The sequence below is a fragment of the Mycteria americana genome, chromosome 10, assembly GCF_035582795.1.
Source record: "Mycteria americana isolate JAX WOST 10 ecotype Jacksonville Zoo and Gardens chromosome 10, USCA_MyAme_1.0, whole genome shotgun sequence".
NCBI lineage: Eukaryota > Metazoa > Chordata > Aves > Ciconiiformes > Ciconiidae > Mycteria > Mycteria americana.
In genome coordinates, this window is record NC_134374.1 from 6859401 (window position 1) to 6880313 (window position 20913).

The following is a 20913-nucleotide window of genomic DNA, read 5'->3' on the forward strand; positions in this document are numbered from 1 at the left end:
CCAGTTTTTCAATTTTTCTTGTTTAACAATAGATTACTTCACTTTCAAAACAATTTTATTTACACATTGCACCAGTATCACTGTCATAGGATTGCTGCAGTACCGCTGGAGGCCTGCCAGCGCTTGTCGTTTCGACATATGAAATGTAGTGTTGCCAGGGAAATCCTGCTCCCTTTATTGTTCCTGATTTGCAGTGTTCCCCTTCTTTCCTGCTGACATCCCAGCTGCCCCCTCTGTCATACAGCTGACATCTCTTCTCATTTTTTAATAGAAAAGCAGGAAGAAATATTCATGCATTAATACATGCTAATGTATCTCCTTCTCCTATTATTCTGGGTTACTTTCTGTTCATTTCCCAGTACTGTACAATGAAACCGAACCCTCTAAGGACCTTCCAATGGCAAAAAAAGGACTGGGGGCAGTTTCTCTCCGAGTAGACCGCATCTTTGGGTACCTCGCTGTTCAAAGACGGCCCAGGAAGCCTCCTCATGTGGAGTCAGGTGACCCAGTTCTTTCGTACTAGTGTGCATCAGTTTTTCTTAATTTATATTCATTAGTTTCACTTAGTACGTTCTGTGAAGCAACGCTATGGCCATCAACTGGCCAAAACATGATAATGTTTTTAATAGTTATGGAGATGTTTAGACATAATTGAGTTCAATCAGAGGTCTCTTACATGTCGAATAAAGGCCCTTAATCAGTAGCAACGCTTTTATGAGAAAAAGAGAAAAGGTTGGAAATAATTCATGTCTACAGATAGCCTCCAAAATATCTTCCGGACTTGCTCAGTAAAGAGAACTCAAAAGAGGCTCGAACCCTTATTGCTTGAACTCTAACTGCTCAAACAGCATACTAAAAATTATGGGGGTTAACATGATCTGAAACACATGTAGTTGTATTTTGTTGGGTGTACAACTCATACAATCTCTTTTAAATCCCAAATAAAAGAACAGTTAAATACAAGGTTAATTAGAAATGGCTTCTAAACACTTAAAGGAGTGTCAAGAAAAAAGGCGTTTAAATAAAAACAATCCTAAAGGTCATGTTAAAATCGCTCTACCTTGGAAAGAAAGTAATAAAAAACAGGGAGCTAAAACATAGCTGGAGATGTCATCGTAAAGAACTAGAAGATAGGAATGGATGAAACATTCCTAGGAGTCTTCAAAGCATCTTGGGTCACGTCTCACATTGATGTACGGGGAAGGTGTGCTGTTTATCTGTAACCTAGGAATGGTTTTGTGCACCGCTATAAATAAATCAGGATTTCAACAATAAATCATGTTAGGACTCCCCACTTTCTTCTACTTGGAGGTAAGAAATAAAGCACCTTAAAATATTAACAAAAATAAAGAAAGAAAAAAAAGAGAAAAGCATCTTGTGAAACAGTACTAAAGAGATATGCATTGGTGTCATTCTGACAAGTGAGTAACATCACAGCAGTTGATTGCTCACTGTTGGGTATCTTCTAAAATTGTCTAGAACTTGTTCTGAACGGAACAAACGGTTAATTTGAAAGTCTTTTCATTACCTGTAGCTCTGGAATAACAGTTCCTCTTTCGGGACAGGACCCTCCAAATGCTGTCAAGGGTGAAGGGAGTACAATTGGATTTGGGCTGATAAAACTACTGATGTCACAAGATGGCGCGTCCGACTCTGTTCTTTGCATTACAACTTTGTCTACGATGATAAATCTATTCCAAGGCAACCAAAGTGTCCTTTTTTCAGATATAAAAGGAGATCTGTCAAAAACTAGAGTGACAGAGATGCCTCCAACAGCCACAAGGTCAAAACTGGAAAAGAGAAAACAAAATGCTTTGTTTCTTTTTGTTTTATCATCATATTACCACAACTTTCAATGCATCACAAACACAAACTTTATGTTGCTCATTACAGCCCTTAATTTACTGTGTGAAATCATTCAACCTTCCCGGCATCACCTTGGCATTCACAAAGAAGCTTTACCTCTCTGTGCTTTCTCCCTGTACGCATCAATAGCAAGGTACACAGTGCTTCCCTGTTACTTGGCCTATGCCCTCTCCATTTATCAACTAGAATCGATACTAACAAGTCATCTGTAACAAGAGTGTGGACCCAGTTACTTTGGTTTATATGAAAAGAAATTCCTAGCACCCCTACAAAAGAGACGCTACTCATAATCTATGCAGGTACAGCATGCAGAATAAGAAGTCTTAAAGCCCGTTAGGCCGTTTCTCTATTAACATATCCTTTTCGCTCTTCCTAAAAGTAGCAGGAGGAAGAGGTTGAGTACACTGAGCAGGAGACCCCTCTGTGCCGGCCATGAAATTTTTGGGCGAGATGCCGATTAATTGCACTGAGAACTGACTCAGCTCTTGCACATCGGGCAGGTGATCCTCTGGGAGCTATCGTGAAGCACCTTTGGCATACCTGGGCTGCAAAACAGTGGGACATAGAAGGCATGATATCCAGAGTCTCAATTTCCCGAGTTTCTGACATCCATAGTCAGGCAACACAAGGTAATATGTAAATAGATACTTCACGCTCTGTATTATTGAATGCATCTATTATGGAGGCTTTTGATGGTAACAAACTGTGATAAGACGTCAGACTTAATTATGCATATCTCATCACATTTCCCAAATGACACCGATTACATTCACAGCGAAATACAGGTAGCATATTTTAATGCAACAACTTTATCCAGGCTAGCGTAAAGAGGAAATGATAATTACTAACTTTCAGTAGTGCGATTTGAAAGTCAATAAACTAAGGTAAAATAAATATGCATGCTCCTTACTTTTATAAATTAACAAAGCCAAACAAAAAAAAAATTGTGGAAACAGTGACAAATTACACTCTTTCCCTGTTGGAAGATAGCTTCTGATTTCTTGTCATTCACAACACAGCCAAGGAAGATGAAGTCTTAAACTGCCCTTAGCAGCTTAATTCAAGTTCAGGAGCAAATCATGACCCTATGGCCAATGGATGGCCAACCCTGGAGTGCAATACAGAATATACAGGAACTTCATCTCTCTTTGAGAACTGAACTCGGCCCTGCAAGGCTGGGGAAGAGAGGGAAGCCAGCGTTGTTCAGGACTGGTTGTGGAACAGCAATTTAACCATTTTGGCTCTGGAAAGCGCCTGTCCTCACTTTTACTTGTGTGGCTCAGGTGATCAGCTAAAGGAGTTAACTTCACGGGCACCTCAATAAACTACCTGGAAGATTCACAGTTAACAACAGAAAAAAAAAAAAAAAGGGAAGACAAGGAATTCTCTGGAAAACCTGAAAATATTCAAATGTCAAGAAGGTGCTGTTACGGCAGTACTGTCATATTTTGACTCCAGGTGTTTGAATGCCACTGTAATCTTGTTGCTGTTCAGGTTTTTTCTTCTTCTCTTTCTTCTTTGGTTCCTTTACCATGGAGAGCTCTAACTAAATGTGCTCCCAGAGCAGAGGGCCAGATGCCATCCTCAATCCATGCTATGAACAGTGATGTCTATGAAAATTTTGTACATGAATAGAAGGTGGTAGAGGGCCCTAACTACGCAAATCTAAACCAGTGAAAGACCACACGTGAAAGTCTGACCTTCCATCTTGTCGACTGATGGTGTATCCATACTCATTGTGGTGCAGAAAACTGACGTTCACTCCCACCAAAGGCGTTCCGTCTATTGCTACCACCTGGCCTCGAATGACACATGCCCGTCTGTAACAAAAAGAGTAGAAGGCAACGTTAGACACAGCAGGAGGGCGAGAAGGGCATTGATTTCAGAAACTGTGCTATACTTCTGTCTGAGACAGACAGAACTACTCTGATATCATTGTGACTGTTGATTTTGAATGAAAATTCAAACAAGTCCAAAAGATTGATTTGAAAAACCATTATCTCATGAAGATGACACACAGACTCTCCATGGTGTATCGAGAATATATATTTCCATTTCCGGCTATATTTCAGGATACCATTTGTTCTGCCATTGAATAGCACTGCAAAGGTTTCACTGATAGCGTGATTTAGCTTGCTGCAGCTCTAGGGGGTGATGATTTGTGAAAGGGGAGAATGAAACCTCATTCTCTGCTGCTAAGAATAGGGCATCACTGTCTATTAGAAAAAAGCTGAACTAATGTGATAAGGCAGCGGTGAGACACATGGTCTTCACCGAACTTCAGAAAGTTATATAGGTAAATTCAGAGAGCGCCTAATCAAGTGTAACATACATTCTTCTCAATCCCCCATCACATGTTATGCCCTTCTAAATTCCCTGTGGGATGTGTTGGACTTGCACTCATTTTCCAGCATAAAAATCCTCCCAGCACAACGAAGAGGTTGGAATATGGCAGCACAGCAGAACGCATCAAAGTCAACGGACAGGAAAGTGAACTCATTACTAAGTGGGTCTAATCGGAGGCTAACAGGATCACAGAATCATAGAAAATGAGAGCTGAAAGGAAATACGAGACTTTATCTTGTCCATTCCTTTGCCTCAGGTAAGATCAACTACACCTACGTTACTCCAGCAGATGCTTGTCTGACTCTATAACCTCACCAAGTAACCCATTCCAATGCTTCTGTATGAGTGCTTTACTCAGGCCGAGTTTTTCCTACTGTCTAATTTGAACCTCCACTGCTGCCCTTTAAAACCATTACTTTCACCCTAGCCACAGAAGTGGTGAAGAAATTACTCTTTTTTTCTTAGCTTTAGCCTTTTACGTATTTGAAGACGTAAAGGAGACAAGTCTCACCAAGGATGAGGAATAAGATGTAAAATGACCTCACGGTGCAGATTAGGACCTTCTGGGATTTTCTAAGGGCTTACGCAGCTACATTCCACTGAAACACCTTTCAGTATTTTGCCCCGTGCTGTCAGATACGCTACATTAGCATACCTCCTCTGGCTGAACGGATCCAGGTCTTGGGATCTAAAGATACAATTGCACGTATTTCCTAGAACTGTGGTTTCACATAAGAAAGTGAACAGTGTATGCAGAAGTCTTTTGACAACGTTAAGACATTTCGGGTCAAAACCAATAGAATACTTATAAAGATAACCAGCACTAATTACTCAATATAAACAATAAGCATAAATTTAGACATTCTTATGTTTCTCTCTCAATTTGAAAGTTCATGGTAGACCTCAACAGACACATCCTACCTTTGCACAGTGAAAATGTAATCTAAGGGAAAAACTTAGTATCTCCTCAGATGAAAGTTATTCAGGAGTCAATATATGAATTTAAAAAATATCCCTCGAGAGATTAATTGATCATGAGCCAATGAAATCATACGCACGAATTGGAGACCATAAATTTCTGAAAATTCTGACTTGTTTCATAAGATCCCATTCCCCAAAGCCACTTGACAGGACACTGATTTATCACTATGATATCATCAAACCCAGCTGACTATGACCTGAGAAAATGCAACCGGCAAAAATTAACCCCTTTGTGAGTACGCCGTTCACCACAGTTGCTCATATGAATTCCATGCTCCCAGGACATGGAAAGATGCTGATTTTCAGCACAGATGCTGATAAATCCCAGAGGAATGGGAAAGGCTGCATTACTGCCAGTATGCAAACCAGAGTTCTGATTTACCACCTTTTCATTTTCTACATTAACTAAGTTGGCTGTGGCCCTATTTGTGGGCAAAACCTGCTGCTCCACTGAAGGCAATCAAGCTCTTGTGTGTCTCAACAGACTCACAAGACTCACTCAACCGAACAGCCAGGTTCAATTACTCTTTGATTTGTTAGAGCAGAAACTACTGGTTTCTATTGTTTTCTCATATTTCTAATGTCAACAGACCTGCCTTTCCTTTTCTAATCCCTTTATTAGTGCACTCTATATATTTACAACACACATTGATCTAAGAGAGACACCCCTAAGAGTCATCATTATTCAGCACATTATTCTCGTACTCCTGTTTGTTCATTCCACGCAGACCTGTCTTCTGACTCTACTCTGTCCTCATATTTTATCAAGCACACAGATTTGTGCGATAACAACTCATCAAAGTCTTCATTATTTCATACATAGTCTTTCTTTCCTCTACTCATTCACTTTACTTCTCATTATTCATAAATAATATTAAGAGACTTATCTTTCAACTTTCTTGCTCCCTTTTTATTCGTCATATTTTACAAGCCACACACATTTACAGTGTGCGATAAAGACTCATAAACCTCATTATTCTACATTTATCTGTATTGAACTGTCTTTGCAATCTTTTAGATTTTAAATGTTCTAAGCCTGCCTGTGTGTTGCTACATTTGTCCTCATTATTTACTGTCTTTTTATTACCTACTCGCAGTTGAAGAGTCTTCTACTCTCTGGCTTCTTCTTGAATTACCAGCACCTACTAAATCTCTGACTAAGTGTTTGATCACAATTAGTTTTAATTTTTGCATTTACTGCAGGCATGCAAACATTTTTCAGTTACTTTACGACCAGCACCACTCTCAAAGGCTCGGGGAGGTAACAAACAATCCCTCACTTCGCAGCAGGTTCTCCCTCCTTTCCCAATGCCCTGACAGCCCACAAAGTGGACCACCACGCCCGGAGGCATGCTGGCATGCAGGTTCCCTGCAGCTTTGCTGCTTGCAGAAGACCTCACTTAATTGCTTTCCTTACCAGAGCTTTTAGAGCATGTTCCCTGCACCCATGTCACTTCATACTCAACTGCCACTTCACGCTTCCTTGCTTCAACATTCACCCTCTTTCCAGATGAGCTGTGGACCTTGCTGCCACTCACTGCTTTTCTTAATTTTAACAGAGAAACCTCCAAAGATCACTGTGCCTCCTCAGTGTGCGGTATGTCCCTCTTCTATTCTCAGCCTCTAAGATTTATTCTGCACTCTTGAGACTGGCCTGCTTTTCTTTCTCATGGGGGATAATAACTCTTACTACCTGTCCAACAGCCACCTACTTGCAACGATTGCATAATCTTGAACTGAGGCCGTCCGAGTTGTTTTAACTTGAAAGTAAGTGCAAAAACGTCTTTTCTAATTTGGAGGAGCTGGGAAGGAACATGTCCCTGATAAGCTGCCTTAGTGTTTTCAAATGCATTAAAAATGTTCCTAGTCCCCTGGCAAGCTGTACTAAATCTACAACTCCAGAGGGAGCAGTTGGCTTTTTGAGAGAAAGCAGAGATTCCCACGGGTTGCAGGTGGCCTAAAAGAAGGGGGATTTCTCTGTCAATGCTTCATGGGTCACTCCACGTGTAACTGAGGATCTCAGCTCTGTGGGTCTCAGCTCTCTGCCATCAGGCAGTTGGTTTGACACCTCTAATTTAAAATATAAATAGAAGTTTAAAATTCTAGATGCATTCTTTCACTACTTGTAAAGCATTTTATTATTCCACCACCATTCTGCCTTGCTCTACTGCTGTTTATCTGCTATTTTTTTTGCTTTTGTTTTGCGTGTTAAGTTGCCAATATTGCCTGAGTACCTCAGGCTGAGACATTAGGCTCAGATGTGGAACTCTGTCAAGCAACTTGTGAATTCGCAAGTGTCACATTACCAGAAGATGTCATTTACTCTATTACATTTCTGATTAAAATCTTCAATCAGAGAAATGAAGCTAAAGGCTAGTAAGGTACATTCATTTCTTCCTGCTGACAATGTTGCTGTAAGCAGCCTTTGAAGGGTAATTAATTCAGTACCATACACTGGACCCTTTTTGTAGGCAATTTGCAGCGAGTCAAATAGCTTGCCAGCAGCATGCATTAAAAATACTCAGCAAAGAAACAAGCTAAAAACCTTCCTGAGAACAGAAGTTGATAAAAACATTATAATCTGCTACACCCTGCTACATGCAGTAGGTCAAAACCATTCCTGATGCAAGCAAGCACATTTCTATTTATTCAGAATGTGTCTAATCTGCCTTTCAGCAAGTCACAGTTTAAGTTGGGAGTTTGTAAAAACCCAGTACAAATGACATAGCTTTGACATAATAAAAAGCAAAATATGTTTTGAAAACATTTAGCTCCTTAACATTAATTTTGGTGTAGAATTTAGCCATGGCTCAATGCATTGAGCATTCTACAATACTGCATTGTAGAAGCCAAATGTTTAAAAATTAGATCTAAGCTAAAGTCTAAGATGCAAATGCAAAAAGATAGATGTCCCAGCAGCTGTCAGAACAACTAATTTTAGTATTTCAGATGATGTTGAAAATGCCAGGATATGGCAGAGACAAACACTTTCAGTCTGAAGGACAGAGATAATCTTCACCATTTTTTGATAGCTTTCCCAAATCTATTCAACATCATTTTGGCTTTATCCACAGTGAGATTCATGCAAATATCACCCATATTGGAGTTCCACTGACCTACGGTACAGTAAAACACTGCACAATGTCATTTCAATCAGAAGACTGAAAACATTGCATAGATGTTTCTTCCTTAATTCTCCTAATGGTTTCAGAGACTTTTGCAAAGGGGGGGGGGGGGGGGGGGGGGGCGGAAGGCAAAATTTGAGCACCAGTGGGAATGGGTGCCAGTGTTCTGAAATAAATGAATGCCACTATTTCGTCCAATCCTTCCAACACTTTTTGTTGAACCACCAGTGCTATAAAATAAGTGGCACTGCAAGCAGCCATGAGCTAATATCATCTGCCTGGGCACAACCTCTTCAGCAGTAGCTGAAAGGAGATTAAAAACCCCCAAGCATTCTTTGGTCTGTACCAGATAGGCAGGATCACTGATTTCCGATTTTTTTTACTGAAGTAACAGTTGTCTTTCTACATTTTTTTCAGTAATCTTAATTCTCAGGAGAAGAACAGACACTAGATGACAGTCAGACTGACAATGTCAGCGGAAGATTTCTGAACAGAGGCAGCACCGCTAAGCTGTTGCCTCCTTCTGAGATCTGTCATCCTTGAGGAAAATTCTGGCAGTTTTTAATAATATTTGACTTACGGATGAGCAATTTTTCAACAGCCTGGAAGACTTGAGGATCAAGCAAAGTGGGGACCGATGAACTCCTGGGGGTGCCCAGCACATTGCAGATTACTGTTGACAAAACCCAGGAGACACGGCCCAGCGCAAGTCTCCAGGCACTGCCCTGATTCCAAAGATACAGACGGCCTATCTGAATCCCAATGACCTTCTCACCAAACTAACTAGTAATTTCTTTACGGTGGGAGAAAATGATATCTGGGGTGTGAAGAATGCACCAATGCAAGTGCAAGCTACAGTCAGTCCTTAGCGGTACAAAGTATCAAGCCATGGTGAGGGTGGGGCTGCTGCTCACACACCAGCCTTTGCTGCGCTTCGTTCTTCAAAGGCATGGCAGGTATCAGGGTAAAGAAACGAAATACTATCCTCAGAAAAAGCTTTTAAATCCAAGTTAAATCCCATCAATGATAGCTTTAAAAGATCAGTTCCTTTTATCTATAAAAGCACGTTGATGGGATTACGCGCAACCTGGCTGCTAACATTTGCAGCGTCACAGAACACTGTACAGGCGACTTGAGTGCTCACCTCCTCTCTGAAAACACCTCACTGCGAGGCATTTTGATGAGGAAAATCTTTCACCGGTGACTTTTGGTTTGAACTGCGGTATGCTCCGCCGGGCATACAGCCAGCCGAGGACCTTGCGCCAGGCGCAGTGGCACCGTTCCTCAGCGAGACGCACGCCGAGAGACCCGCCGCTGGCGGGTGGGTGCTCTTCACGGAGTTCATTTTCATGCCCTATTGTTCTACATATTTATAACATCCTGTTACATTATTAATAGTGATTAAATGTTTAGGTATTTCAGATCAATAAAGACTCTGTTTACATATTTACTTTATTAAAAATTAATAAGTTAAAAAGAGAAAGTGCACTGAATTTGTGCGCAGCTATGGAATGAAGTCGAGGTTGTAACCTAAGTGCTACGTACTGTACTGTGAAAATAAAAAAAATTCTTATGCCCTTATTACTGGAACATGGTTTATCTAATGCATAGGCCTAGTTGACAGGGTAATAGTTAGGTGACGTGGATGATTTGTGGATCTCTTTGTCAGCACGTAAGTTATAGCTTCCCAGGTGAACTACAGCATAAAACCTTATGTGCCCCTATATTTCAAATGTTCAAGAAAATATGTGTTACCAGGTTTTCTGAGCAAGTAAGTGCCCCCTTCCTATCGCACAGTCTTTTCCTGTTAAAGGGCAAGCCAATCTCACAAACACGCAGAGATCACTCTACTGTTTGCGTGACAGCTTGAGAGTAACCCGCAGCACAAAATGGTAAACTCCACACTGGTCTGTCAACAGGTAGGAAACCCAAAAAAGTTTGTTAATTAGGTAGCTGAGTTACATGTAGGCAACACATGTTAAATTTATTACACTGTAAATACCAATCAAATTCTACTGGGCAGAAAGGTGACTGAATACAACGCACATGAATCCAACTTGTCCTTCTGCTTCCTGCCATTCTATGTATCTACAGCATCAAGGGCTGAGCTTCCCCCCGCTTATTTTACAAGTACGAGATACACACTTACCTTCCACAAAAGTCAAAAGCAGTAGAGTTTGTTGCTGTGACACTTTTATGACCTAGATAGGTAGCAACGAGAATCTGACAAAGAAGATCCTCAGCTGTTGGGACTTCAATGTTTGCTATCCTTTTAAGTAGTTTTTGATCTCCAGTGATTATTTTCAGCTATCCAGGTATCACTGGTTTTTTCCTGGTTAAATAGTTTCATTGCAGTTCTCAATATCCAGAAAAGTCTTTCATCTAAAAGAAAACTCACCTGCTCTCAAATGAGACGTCTCCTGGGATTACATGAGTGCTTTCCTTCCCAATAAGGAACCTGATTCGATCATAAAAGAGCCTTGGAGGATGCTGAGAGAAAGGCGGTTGGCTGTGCTGAATAAGGTCGAGGGGATCGGGCGAACCCTGGCAGAGAGGACTTGCGTAACAATTGCTTTGCTGACAACAGTCAGGGTCTACGCAGTCTGTCAAGCCATCTAAAACAGAGAGAATGGAAAGTTCAGGAACTTGAGTGATTCTGAGAATAAAGCACCGCGTTTAATACTGGAGAGCACAGGAGGTATTCAATCAATTGGAAGGCATGCTGATTATGACACATTCAAATTCAATAAAGCAGTAAAGTACGTGCTTAGTCCAGGAGGGGTATTTCTCTCTAGTCATTAACACTGTTTCACCTCATAAAATCCCCACACGACAATGAGAAGACGGAACCTAAAAACTAAGTGAATAGGGAAGAGCGGGACTGTCTTCACTGCAGAACAGGCAGAAGAAGAAAATCACTACACAATACTTGTTAGTCCAGCAGGTGCGTGATCCACACCGTGCAGCTCATATCTCTGAGAGTCCTTTATTGTCACTACTGTCTGTTCACACCTGTGAAGAATATACACTTGCTCACCAGTCTGCAATAATGAAGCCTGGAATGTTATCTCTCATAAGCATCCTCACTACAGTAGTAAAAAAAGGTACTTGTTCCAGCTATCTGACTTCTATTTTAAGCCCTGCAACAGTTTTATTAGTGCTTTAGCATGTTTACTTTTCATTTATTGGTTGCAGTACTAGAATGATCCAAAAAGGGCAGAATCATGACTACGCTCATTTTGTAGTCGGTGATATACAAATACACACCTTGATGCGGGCTCTATCCCAGTGACCTGACAGATACAGTCTTCTCCATGGATGTGTGCACCAGGAAAGCAAATTTGGAAAGTGAAAATAAACCTATTCCTCCTCCCTCTATTTCCAAGTATGAAAACTAGGAGAAATAATTGATTTTTTTCAAAAATCTACATTTCTTCATGGACAAACTCACAACAACATTTGTGGGTGAAATTCATTTACTCAAATGTCCAAAGCTTATGATGAAAAGTGAAGCACTGAAGCGCATCTAAATTAAGCACCTAAATAAAACTTAAAATTAGGCTATTGGCATTTAATTGCTCCTATCAGCAGCTTAGACGTCCAAATGGCCTAAATTACATACTCAACCAGAAACAGAATTAATAAGGCACAGTAAAATGTCCAACTATCTTCTTAAACATCCATTTTATGACTTAACAGTTGTTAACTTGCTTGGATTGACAAGCAGACTAATGCAAGATTAAGGCATTGCATCCTTCAACAAAGACATCTCTTTGTAATTTTAACAAGGTCGGCCCAAATAAATGTGGAGTCATCATATCACTGTATCGATTTCCCTTGTGTTAAAATCGGAACGCTATAGGATCAACATACTGTCAGATATTTTCACTTCATGCTTTGACTTTTCATGCTCTGTTTTTACCAGCGCTTTGGTGCCTGCAAAACCGTACCTCAGGGCAACCCTGTGTTATCGGGGAAGCTGCTGTAGTTTTGTCATTGACTCTAATGGGTGCGAGACCAACCCTCGGCCAACTCCGCTCTTTTCTCAATAGAGCACACTGCACTGTGTGAATGCTCAGTAAATAACAGCATAAAATATTCACTTTGAAAAGAAAGCTAAAGCCCTTCTACAGAACAAACAAGTATAATGAAATGGGCTTTCCTGGAATCCGAAAATCCTTGCCTGACCTTGAGCAAGGTAATTGCTTGGCTAAGCAAAAAATGTTAACAAATCTATCCTAGTGCAGCTGGGAAATCAGATAGAGCAGGCTAGTTTTTGTGGTAATGAGCCAAGGGCAACTGTAGAGAGCTAGCAACAATAATCTAAGACCCTCGGAGCCAGCAAAGCTCGCACAGCTACAGGTCAGTGCATGCTTTAAGTTCTTTCCACTTTCCCCCAGTCCTGGAGACAACCGGCATTTGCCAGCCGTGGGAGAAGAACTTCACAGGGCAACGTTGAGTTTATTGACTTTGAGTGTAGCAGCCTCTTTATAGTCAGGAAAACCTAGAAAGCTATTGAAATCCTCTAGGAAATCAGTAAGCTGAAACAATAAAGGGCCTCCAGTCTAAACAAAACCACACGGGAAGTGGATGGAGGAGTTCACGATATGAACCAGAAGGGTTTTCATTGTGTTCCGATGAAAAAACAAAAGAGCTTTTTGGGTTGAAACCTGAAGAGCAGGCTTGGAACTGCAAGGAAAAAATATCTCCTCTTATTGTTTCCACTTTTTTGTCCAAGGAATGAAACTCTCTACGTTCTCAATAAGTGAACTGAAAAGCATCAAATCGCTAGTAGATTCTCCAAGACTGCAAATACTGAAGAATTCTACTAGACTTGAAAAGGTGATAAAGAAATTGAGATCTCTTGCTTTTGCTTTATACTGGTGAAGATCCCTGCAGAGGGCTCTGGTGTGGTTAGGCGTAGCCATTCAGGGCTGGTCTCTGCCGGTGGAATGGTTATGGCGGTGACAAGTCTCGTTCAAGGAGTCAAGGTACTTTCTGGAAGGTACTAATTTCTACAAGCTGACTGCTGTCTACCTGGGAAACTTGACAAACATTGGTCTGGCAGAATAAGTACTAATCAGAAAAAAGGCACACTTATTTCAGAATAACAGTATCCATGGGGAAGCTATTTTGGAGTAATTTATTCCACAGTAGCTATTCTGATTAATTTTTTCCTTGTCAACAAGCCATTAGATATGGGAACTCAGCTGACCTGATTCTCTCATTTATGTAAGAAATAAAAGTGAAAAGTCACAGAAATATTAGAATACGAAGATTTGCTTAGAAAAGAAATAGCTGCAAAAATAACAATTAAATACTTTGCTTTCTCTAATAGAGTCCTCATTCTTCTCTGCTTCGGTCAACAGCTTACATGCCTGGCAACAAACACTCTGCATTCATGCTGTACACAAAAAGAAACCAAGTAAAGGGAAAGCAGTTTTCCATCTTCCAGTCAGACTCAATTTTCATCTTTTTTTTTCAGTTTACTTGTCAGCGAAGTGACTATCTTATAAACTCTTCCAGGTTCTGCTAATGGAGTTATTTTGGTTTGAATTACTTGCACCTGGCTTCATTTGCCTCTCCAGGCTCTCAGGGCTACCAAAGGGTGGGTTTCCCATTAGCAGGGGTGTGAAGTCCCAGAAGCGTATCTGAATAACCCATGGTGAGAATGGTATTTCTCCTAACGGCACCACGAATGTTCAAGGCGCTGGATACACCAGGAATAGCTTACGGCCTTGGGAGCAAAGGCTACCAAGTCATCAGAGGAAGAAAGTGCTAACCAAAATATAAATGTTAATCCAAAGTAGGAGCCTTCTAGGTTATGGATTATCATTCACGGCTTCTCTCTCTCATGCTGTATTTTTTTTTTTTTTGCATTCTTTTAATCTTTTCATTGATTAGGTGACAATTTATTTCAATCTCCCTTCTCAACCATGCAGAATGAAACAGAAGAAAGATGCTAGGCTCAGAGAAGACGCTCCATGGGTAGTGAGGCAGGAGGTGCAGCAGCACCAGCTCTTCTACAGACTCTTAACACCTCATATTTGGCTCAGGCCACTGGGTGTACGTATTTAAGAAGTATTAACTAGAATTGTCCGAATAATGCAACTTCTAGCTTTTTTCCAAACAAACATCATACAGAAAAGAAATAAACTTGGATAAAACTGAAAAATATTTTTCACACTTTGTGCTGAAGTAAAAGAATAAAACACCTATTTCGGGGCAAAGAGGGAACTCTTAAGCCACAATAAAATCTTTGTTCCACTTCAGGCTCATTTAAGACTTTGGTTTTAACTTAGACTGTTTAAAAGAGAAAAGAAAAAACCCCAAACCTAAAACCCAAAAAGAAACTACTGTAGTTCAGCATGATACCCATTAAAATGAACCAGGTAAAACAAACTGGTACAGAATCACAAGTTACGTACGGAGGCAGTTTATGATAATGCAAATCATATTAGTAAGTGCATGTGAGCATAACATTTTCTACAAGCCAATCCCATTTGAAATGAGATTTTTCAATCCAGGAGAATAACCCAGAAAAACAAATAAATCTTGTTTATAAACTATAACATCAAACTCATTCACTTGAAAATGCTGCAAATACATTAGTCAATTCTCAACCAATGGCCACATTTTTTAGTTAAGTTTTCATATCAGGAATCAACTATTAAAAAACTCACCGTGTTAAGAAAACAGCAGGGTTTCTTTTAAATCTCAGGAGACAACAGTCGGGAATATGAACAAACTACTACAAACAGCAAAAACTGTAATTCATGCAGCAGGGGAGCCTGTAGACTGAAGTTTTTACTGTCAATTACCACAAACTGCATCACAGCATAGGTGCAGACTAAAATGTGTTACAGAGGTGTAAATGATGTTGCTTTGCTATTAGCATTTTTTAATTTATTTTCTATAAAAGGCAGTCAGGCACCTTCACAGTGCACTACAGATTATATAACAAAGTGGTTCACATTTGGACGAGTCTGAGATTACCGGGTTTCACATCTTCCAGGTACCTTGTTTCGTATGCAACGGATTACGATGAACCGCGATTTTTGGCTTTTGTAAGTAAATTAGACAATTAAAATATTTTTAATATTACTGCTAAAATAGAATTCACAAAGATCGACTTGAGGATAAAAAGCACTTCATAGCATTCTTAAATAATTTAGACAACCTCAAAGAAAAGGCACAGCATGCCAAAACAAGTTGCTCTGTTTTCAGTCACACCACTCCCCTCTGCATTGCCATAGCCCACAGAATTAGCACAAGATTTTCCCATTTCCTTGCTGGGGAAGGGATCCTTTCAGGAAACTTTCTATAAGGAATGATATTAGTATTTAGTGTGTCAGCAGTTTGTGTCAATGGAATCACACAATGTTTTCCATCAAACAAAATATATTTTCTTGCTTATACATTTATATATATATTTTTCTTATGTAATATCACAGAATCACAGAATTGTATAGGTTGGAAAAGACCTTTAAGATCATCGAGTCCAACCGTAAACCTAACACTGCCAAGACCACCACTACACCATGTCCCTAAGCACCTCATCCAAACGTCCTTTAAATACCTCCAGCGATGGGGACTCAACCACTTCCCTGGGCAGCCTGTTCCAATGCTGGACAACCCTTTCAGTGAAGTAAAATCTCCTCATATCCAGTCTAAACCTCCCCTGGCACAACTTGAGGCCATTTCCTCTTGTCCTATCACTTGTTACCTGGGAGAAGAGACCGACCCCACCTCTCTACAGCCTCCTTTCAGGCAGTTGTAGAGAGCGATGAGGTCTCCCCTCAGCCTCCGCTTCTCCAGGCTGAACAACCCCAGTTCCCTCAGCCGCTCCCCGTCAGCCTTGTGCTCCAGACCCTTCCCCAGCTTCGTTGCCCTTCTCTGGACACGCTCCAGCCCCTCAATGTCTCTCTTGTAGTGGGGGGCCCAAAACTGAACACAGTATTCGAGGTGCGGCCTCACCAGTGCCGAGTACAGGGGCACGATCACTGCCCTAGTCCTGCTGGCCACGCTATTTCTGATGCAAGCCAGGATGCCATTGGCTTTCTTGGCCACCTGGGCACACTGCTGGCTCCTATTCAGCCAGCTGCCAACCAACACTCCCAGGTCCTTCTCTGCTGAGGAAGGAATGGATGGAATATGATGGAAAGAATGCTACCAGTGTGATGAAATTACCTCCTCAGCTATGTTTCTACTGCAGTCATGGAAGGCTCCATTTGTGCTAGGTACAGCAGATTCTCTAATGTACACATTATGCAGCAATCTCTCTCCTACATGGATGACCACCTTCAGCAGCCAGACAAATTGGCGATGGAGCTATGGGCCCGCCTCTCTGTTGGTTACTTTCCAGCAATATACCTCTTTACTTACCATGTTTGGGCAAATGCTGTACAGTGATTGTATTTCATATGTTTTGTATTTGAGCTTTCCATACGCTACATAATATCTAGATTAAATCCTCAGTAAAATAAAATAACTGTTGGAAAAGAAAAAGGCATTTTGTCAGCTATAGGCTAATAGCAAGAACATGGAATAAGTCGCATATTTTGGGCCTGATGTGAACAGCTCTATGCCATCTACTTTTCAAATCCTGGCTTTTCTAGTCTTCTCATCTACCCTTGAATTACTTGCAATTCATGACTGCAAATATGGGAATATCACAATAACTCAAGTTGCTGAAAATGGATCCGGGTTCACAATTAGCACAAATTGTCTAGGGAGCAGAACACCCGAGGACATTAAAGAGGCACAGGATGGGGTCACTGGTAGGGGAAGCAAAGAACAAAGTGGTTCTAATTTCGGCAGCGGTGGCTTCCCCAGCTCACCAGTGCAGCATGCAATAACTTTCACAGCGGCTTCTTTTCTATTAAACCGCTGAGACGCTTTATTAACTGGCTATGAAAACCACATATTCAATCAGGCTCTACCTCCCATGTTACTGAGTTAGTCATTTTAATAAACTATCCACTATCATTAGGTTCTGGCAAGCAAAACGTAAATAGTTAGCAATAATACTTAAAATTGCTATTCTTCTGCTCATTAAAAGAGCAGAGTTCTCACCCCTTTAAGCTTTTGTCACACATGGAGAAGGCACTACTAAAGTTAACTACAATAGGTTTGAAGTTTTATGGTTAATGCCAAAGCCAGAATACTACAAGAAGTGGTGTATATGCTTATACGGTGCATGCATATACGTGTATGCAGGCACACTCACAAACACACATACTAATAAATGCACTTGCTCAGTCACGTGAAAATCAAATCCATCTCTAAGCAATATACTATACTTAGTATAAGTAATACCAATGACCTTCATTTTCACTGCTGCAGAGCAACCCAGAGGTGTCTGTATAAGTGCTCTCCCGCTCCCTCTGTAGTGATCCCAGCGAGCGCAAGCCAGCGACAGAGCTGTGAGAACTACGGCCAGAACATTTTCACAGAAAGTAAAAAATGGGCTTTAAGTTTCTCCTTGCAGTAAGCAGATTTTGTTCTCTGAACTCTTATGCAGGACAACCTAAAAAACTCAACACCATGACTCTCAACACTTGAAGGATCTGAGCTTTTCGGAACGCTCGCACGATCAATTGTTCAATACTATTGTTGTTTGTGAAAAAGAAAAAAAAAAATCCACAGGAGTCTTCAATGTACATTTGCTTGCTTGCTTTTACAGATTGCAAATAAGCCTTAAACAACGCCTGTGCCAACTTGTTTCACCACAGGCTCAGTTAAGTCCAATTAGGGTTGCCAGAAATCTAAGCAAACTGAATCAAAGAGTAACTTCAGAAGAGACTAAGCAGCAGTAACCGTCATGAGCCTCTAATGCTTATTCGTATGCATTAATCCAAACTGCTTCTCAAATTTTAGCCATAATACATAGCATGCGGCAGACAGGGAGGCTGCTAACTGGGAACACCGGCATTTGGATAAGGACACTGGAAACCCACCGGTGTGCCTGTGGAAAGGCTGCAGAGTGTTTCATCCGGCGAGTACCGGGGGTGTTTGGCCTTCCATACACAGGAGAATGCAAATGTATCAGGGTATGGTTTTCAGAAACTGTAAGTATCCCTGGGGAGCCCTCGCTGCTCAGCAACAATGAAAACCATTCCCATCAGTATTATTTATATTGTGTAATAATAGCATATTACTTATACATGGACTCAATACCTCTGTGATGGATAGGTTATTAAAATGCCAATGGATGGGTCAGAAATACATCAATATTTTAGCAGCACTGGTTATCAACCCAAGGCTATGCTGAGTCATATATTTTCTTGTGCTTGGAAAAGCCTGGAGAAAGCTACAATAACTGTCTGAGTGACTGAAGGGATATTTGGAAGAGAATTCAAAGCTTGTAGTAAATAGTATTTTCCTTAAAAACAAACAGTCAAGATTGATTCACGAAAGAAAAAGCAAACGATGAAAAGAGAGCCAGGCAAATTTAAGAGAGAGATCCGTATCAAAGAAATCACAGAATCACAGAATCACAGAATCATATAGGTTGGAAAAGACCTTTAAGATCATCGAGTCCAACCATAAACCTAACACTGCCAAAAACCACCACTACACCATGTCTCTAAGCACCTCATCCAAACGTCCTTTAAATACCTCCAGGGATGGCGACTCAACCACTTCCCTGGGCAGTCTGTTCCAATGCTTGATAACCCTTTCAGTGAAGTAAAATTTCCTCATACCCAGTCTAAACCTCCCCTGGCGCAACTTGAGGCCATTTCCTCTTGTCCTATCACTTGTTACCTGGGAGAAGAGACCGACCCCCACCTCTCTACAACCTCCTTTCAGGTAGTTGTAGAGAGCGATGAGGTCTCCCCTCAGCCTCCTTTTCTCCAGGCTAAACAGTCCCAGCTCCCTCAGCCGCTCCTCATAAGACTTGTGCTCCAGACCCTTCACCAGCTTCGTTGCCCTTCTCTGTACGCGCTCCAGTACCTCAAAATGAATGGGAGTGACTGGCTGCAACTTTCAGCTTAAGACAAAGACCTGCAGGTGCAGCAGCAATGCAAATATATGTCAGAAGAGCAGGTAAACTGCGGCTTGGCAGGGCGGGGGGTGACCTGCGAGCTGATGCCCAGCGCCCCGCGCGTCCCAGGGCTGCGGCAGCACGCTCTGCCTCCTCGCGCCTGGGACACGGGCACTCGCCTGCGCAGAACTCAGCAGAGCTTTCAAGCAATCTCCTGGAGCTACTGAAGCTTCCAAATGAGTCTAAAGTAATGGCAGGACAAGAGAAAATGACCTGCTCAGAGGCACTGAATGGTGATCTTATAAACTGAAAATGAAATCATGTCAGTCATGACAAGGAAAGAAGGAGAATAAGAAATGCGGAATGATGTGATGCTGAGGGAAGGCACGGCGAGGGAAAGGCCCCACTGCAAAGGACATCTGCTTGACTCCTTGGCATTATTTAATGGACATCACACTGCTAACAGACTGCAGATGCACTCCACAAGAACAAGTGCAAACCATGCCGCCGTGCATCTGTTATAATGCTAAGACCTTTTCAATGATATTTGTAGTGATATTTGAACAGGTAAACATGCCCTTAAGTCTGCAAGTAGGAAAAAGCTAACAGAGAGTTATGAGATGGAATGGGAAAGGCAGTTATGGTACAGTCAGGGTACAAGGCACAGCGTATACTAACGGGGCTCTAAAAGAAATAGTACGCTCCCTGCTCAGGAAAGTATTTCCGCACGTGTTTAACCTTCTCACCACAGATAACTGCACTGATGGGGAACTCGGTGCTTCCAGTGTCTGCCGAACCGGGATGCCTGTGAATATGCTTGTGGCTTACCTTTATACCAACATACCAGTCCTTAAAAAATGAATTCAAGACTTCCTCCCTCCCAAAGCTTTTGTGCTGTTACTACAGACCAAACAATACCACTAACACTTCCTCGTGCCAAATAAATGACATTATTCAATGCCTACAGTTGGAACTAATAAAATACTTCATTTTCTAACACGTTTTTTCTACCATGTATTTGAATGTATTTTTAGATAGTAAAAATCTCAGTTTTTCAGTCTCTGAAAGTACCATATAATAAATCAACTGGAAACTAGACAAAATTATCACTCTGCCTAACTCCGGAAATTAGAGTTTGTTTGAAATAATAATTTTTCAACTTTACTAGAGCTTTGTTCTTTGGTTGTGACTTCCTCCTAACTAACTCGAAGCACAAAACACCTCCTAAGGGACTGAGATATAAATGTTTGATTTAAACACAACTGGAATGAATAAGACCTTTGCTAGGTGAGAATACCATGATTTGGAAAATACAACAGCGCTAAATTAGGTCTAGAGCATGATCTCTTGGGCTATGTGTCTCTGGCTGAATGTGATCACAGCCTAACGGCTTAGGAAGTTACAACCTGTCAGCTGCGTTTCTGTAACTCAACGGAGTGCATGCTCTTAACTCACCACAACTGCAGGCAAAAACGTTAATAGCTTCCACCTTTATGAACCTAATCCAGTTATGTAGCTTGATGGATGGTAACTCGTTATGCCACCGTAATATTCTCACAGTCTAAGGCACAACCTCCCAGCAAAGAGGACTTAACAGGTAGCGTCATG

The 20913-nt window shown here is 41.2% G+C and overlaps 1 protein-coding gene across 1 annotated transcript in view; it reads right to left on the bottom strand.

Moving 5' to 3' along the window:
• TENM1 (teneurin transmembrane protein 1) overlaps nucleotides 1–20913 on the bottom strand; it is a 353539-nt gene that overhangs the window by 81234 nt on the left and 251392 nt on the right. Inside the window, exons 14-16 of the mRNA XM_075513171.1 lie at nucleotides 10717–10933; nucleotides 3567–3686; nucleotides 1529–1790 (exon numbers count right to left, since the gene is read on the bottom strand). Coding sequence (XP_075369286.1) covers nucleotides 1529–1790; nucleotides 3567–3686; nucleotides 10717–10933 — 599 coding nt within the window. The remainder of the gene's footprint in view (nucleotides 1–1528; nucleotides 1791–3566; nucleotides 3687–10716; nucleotides 10934–20913) is intronic.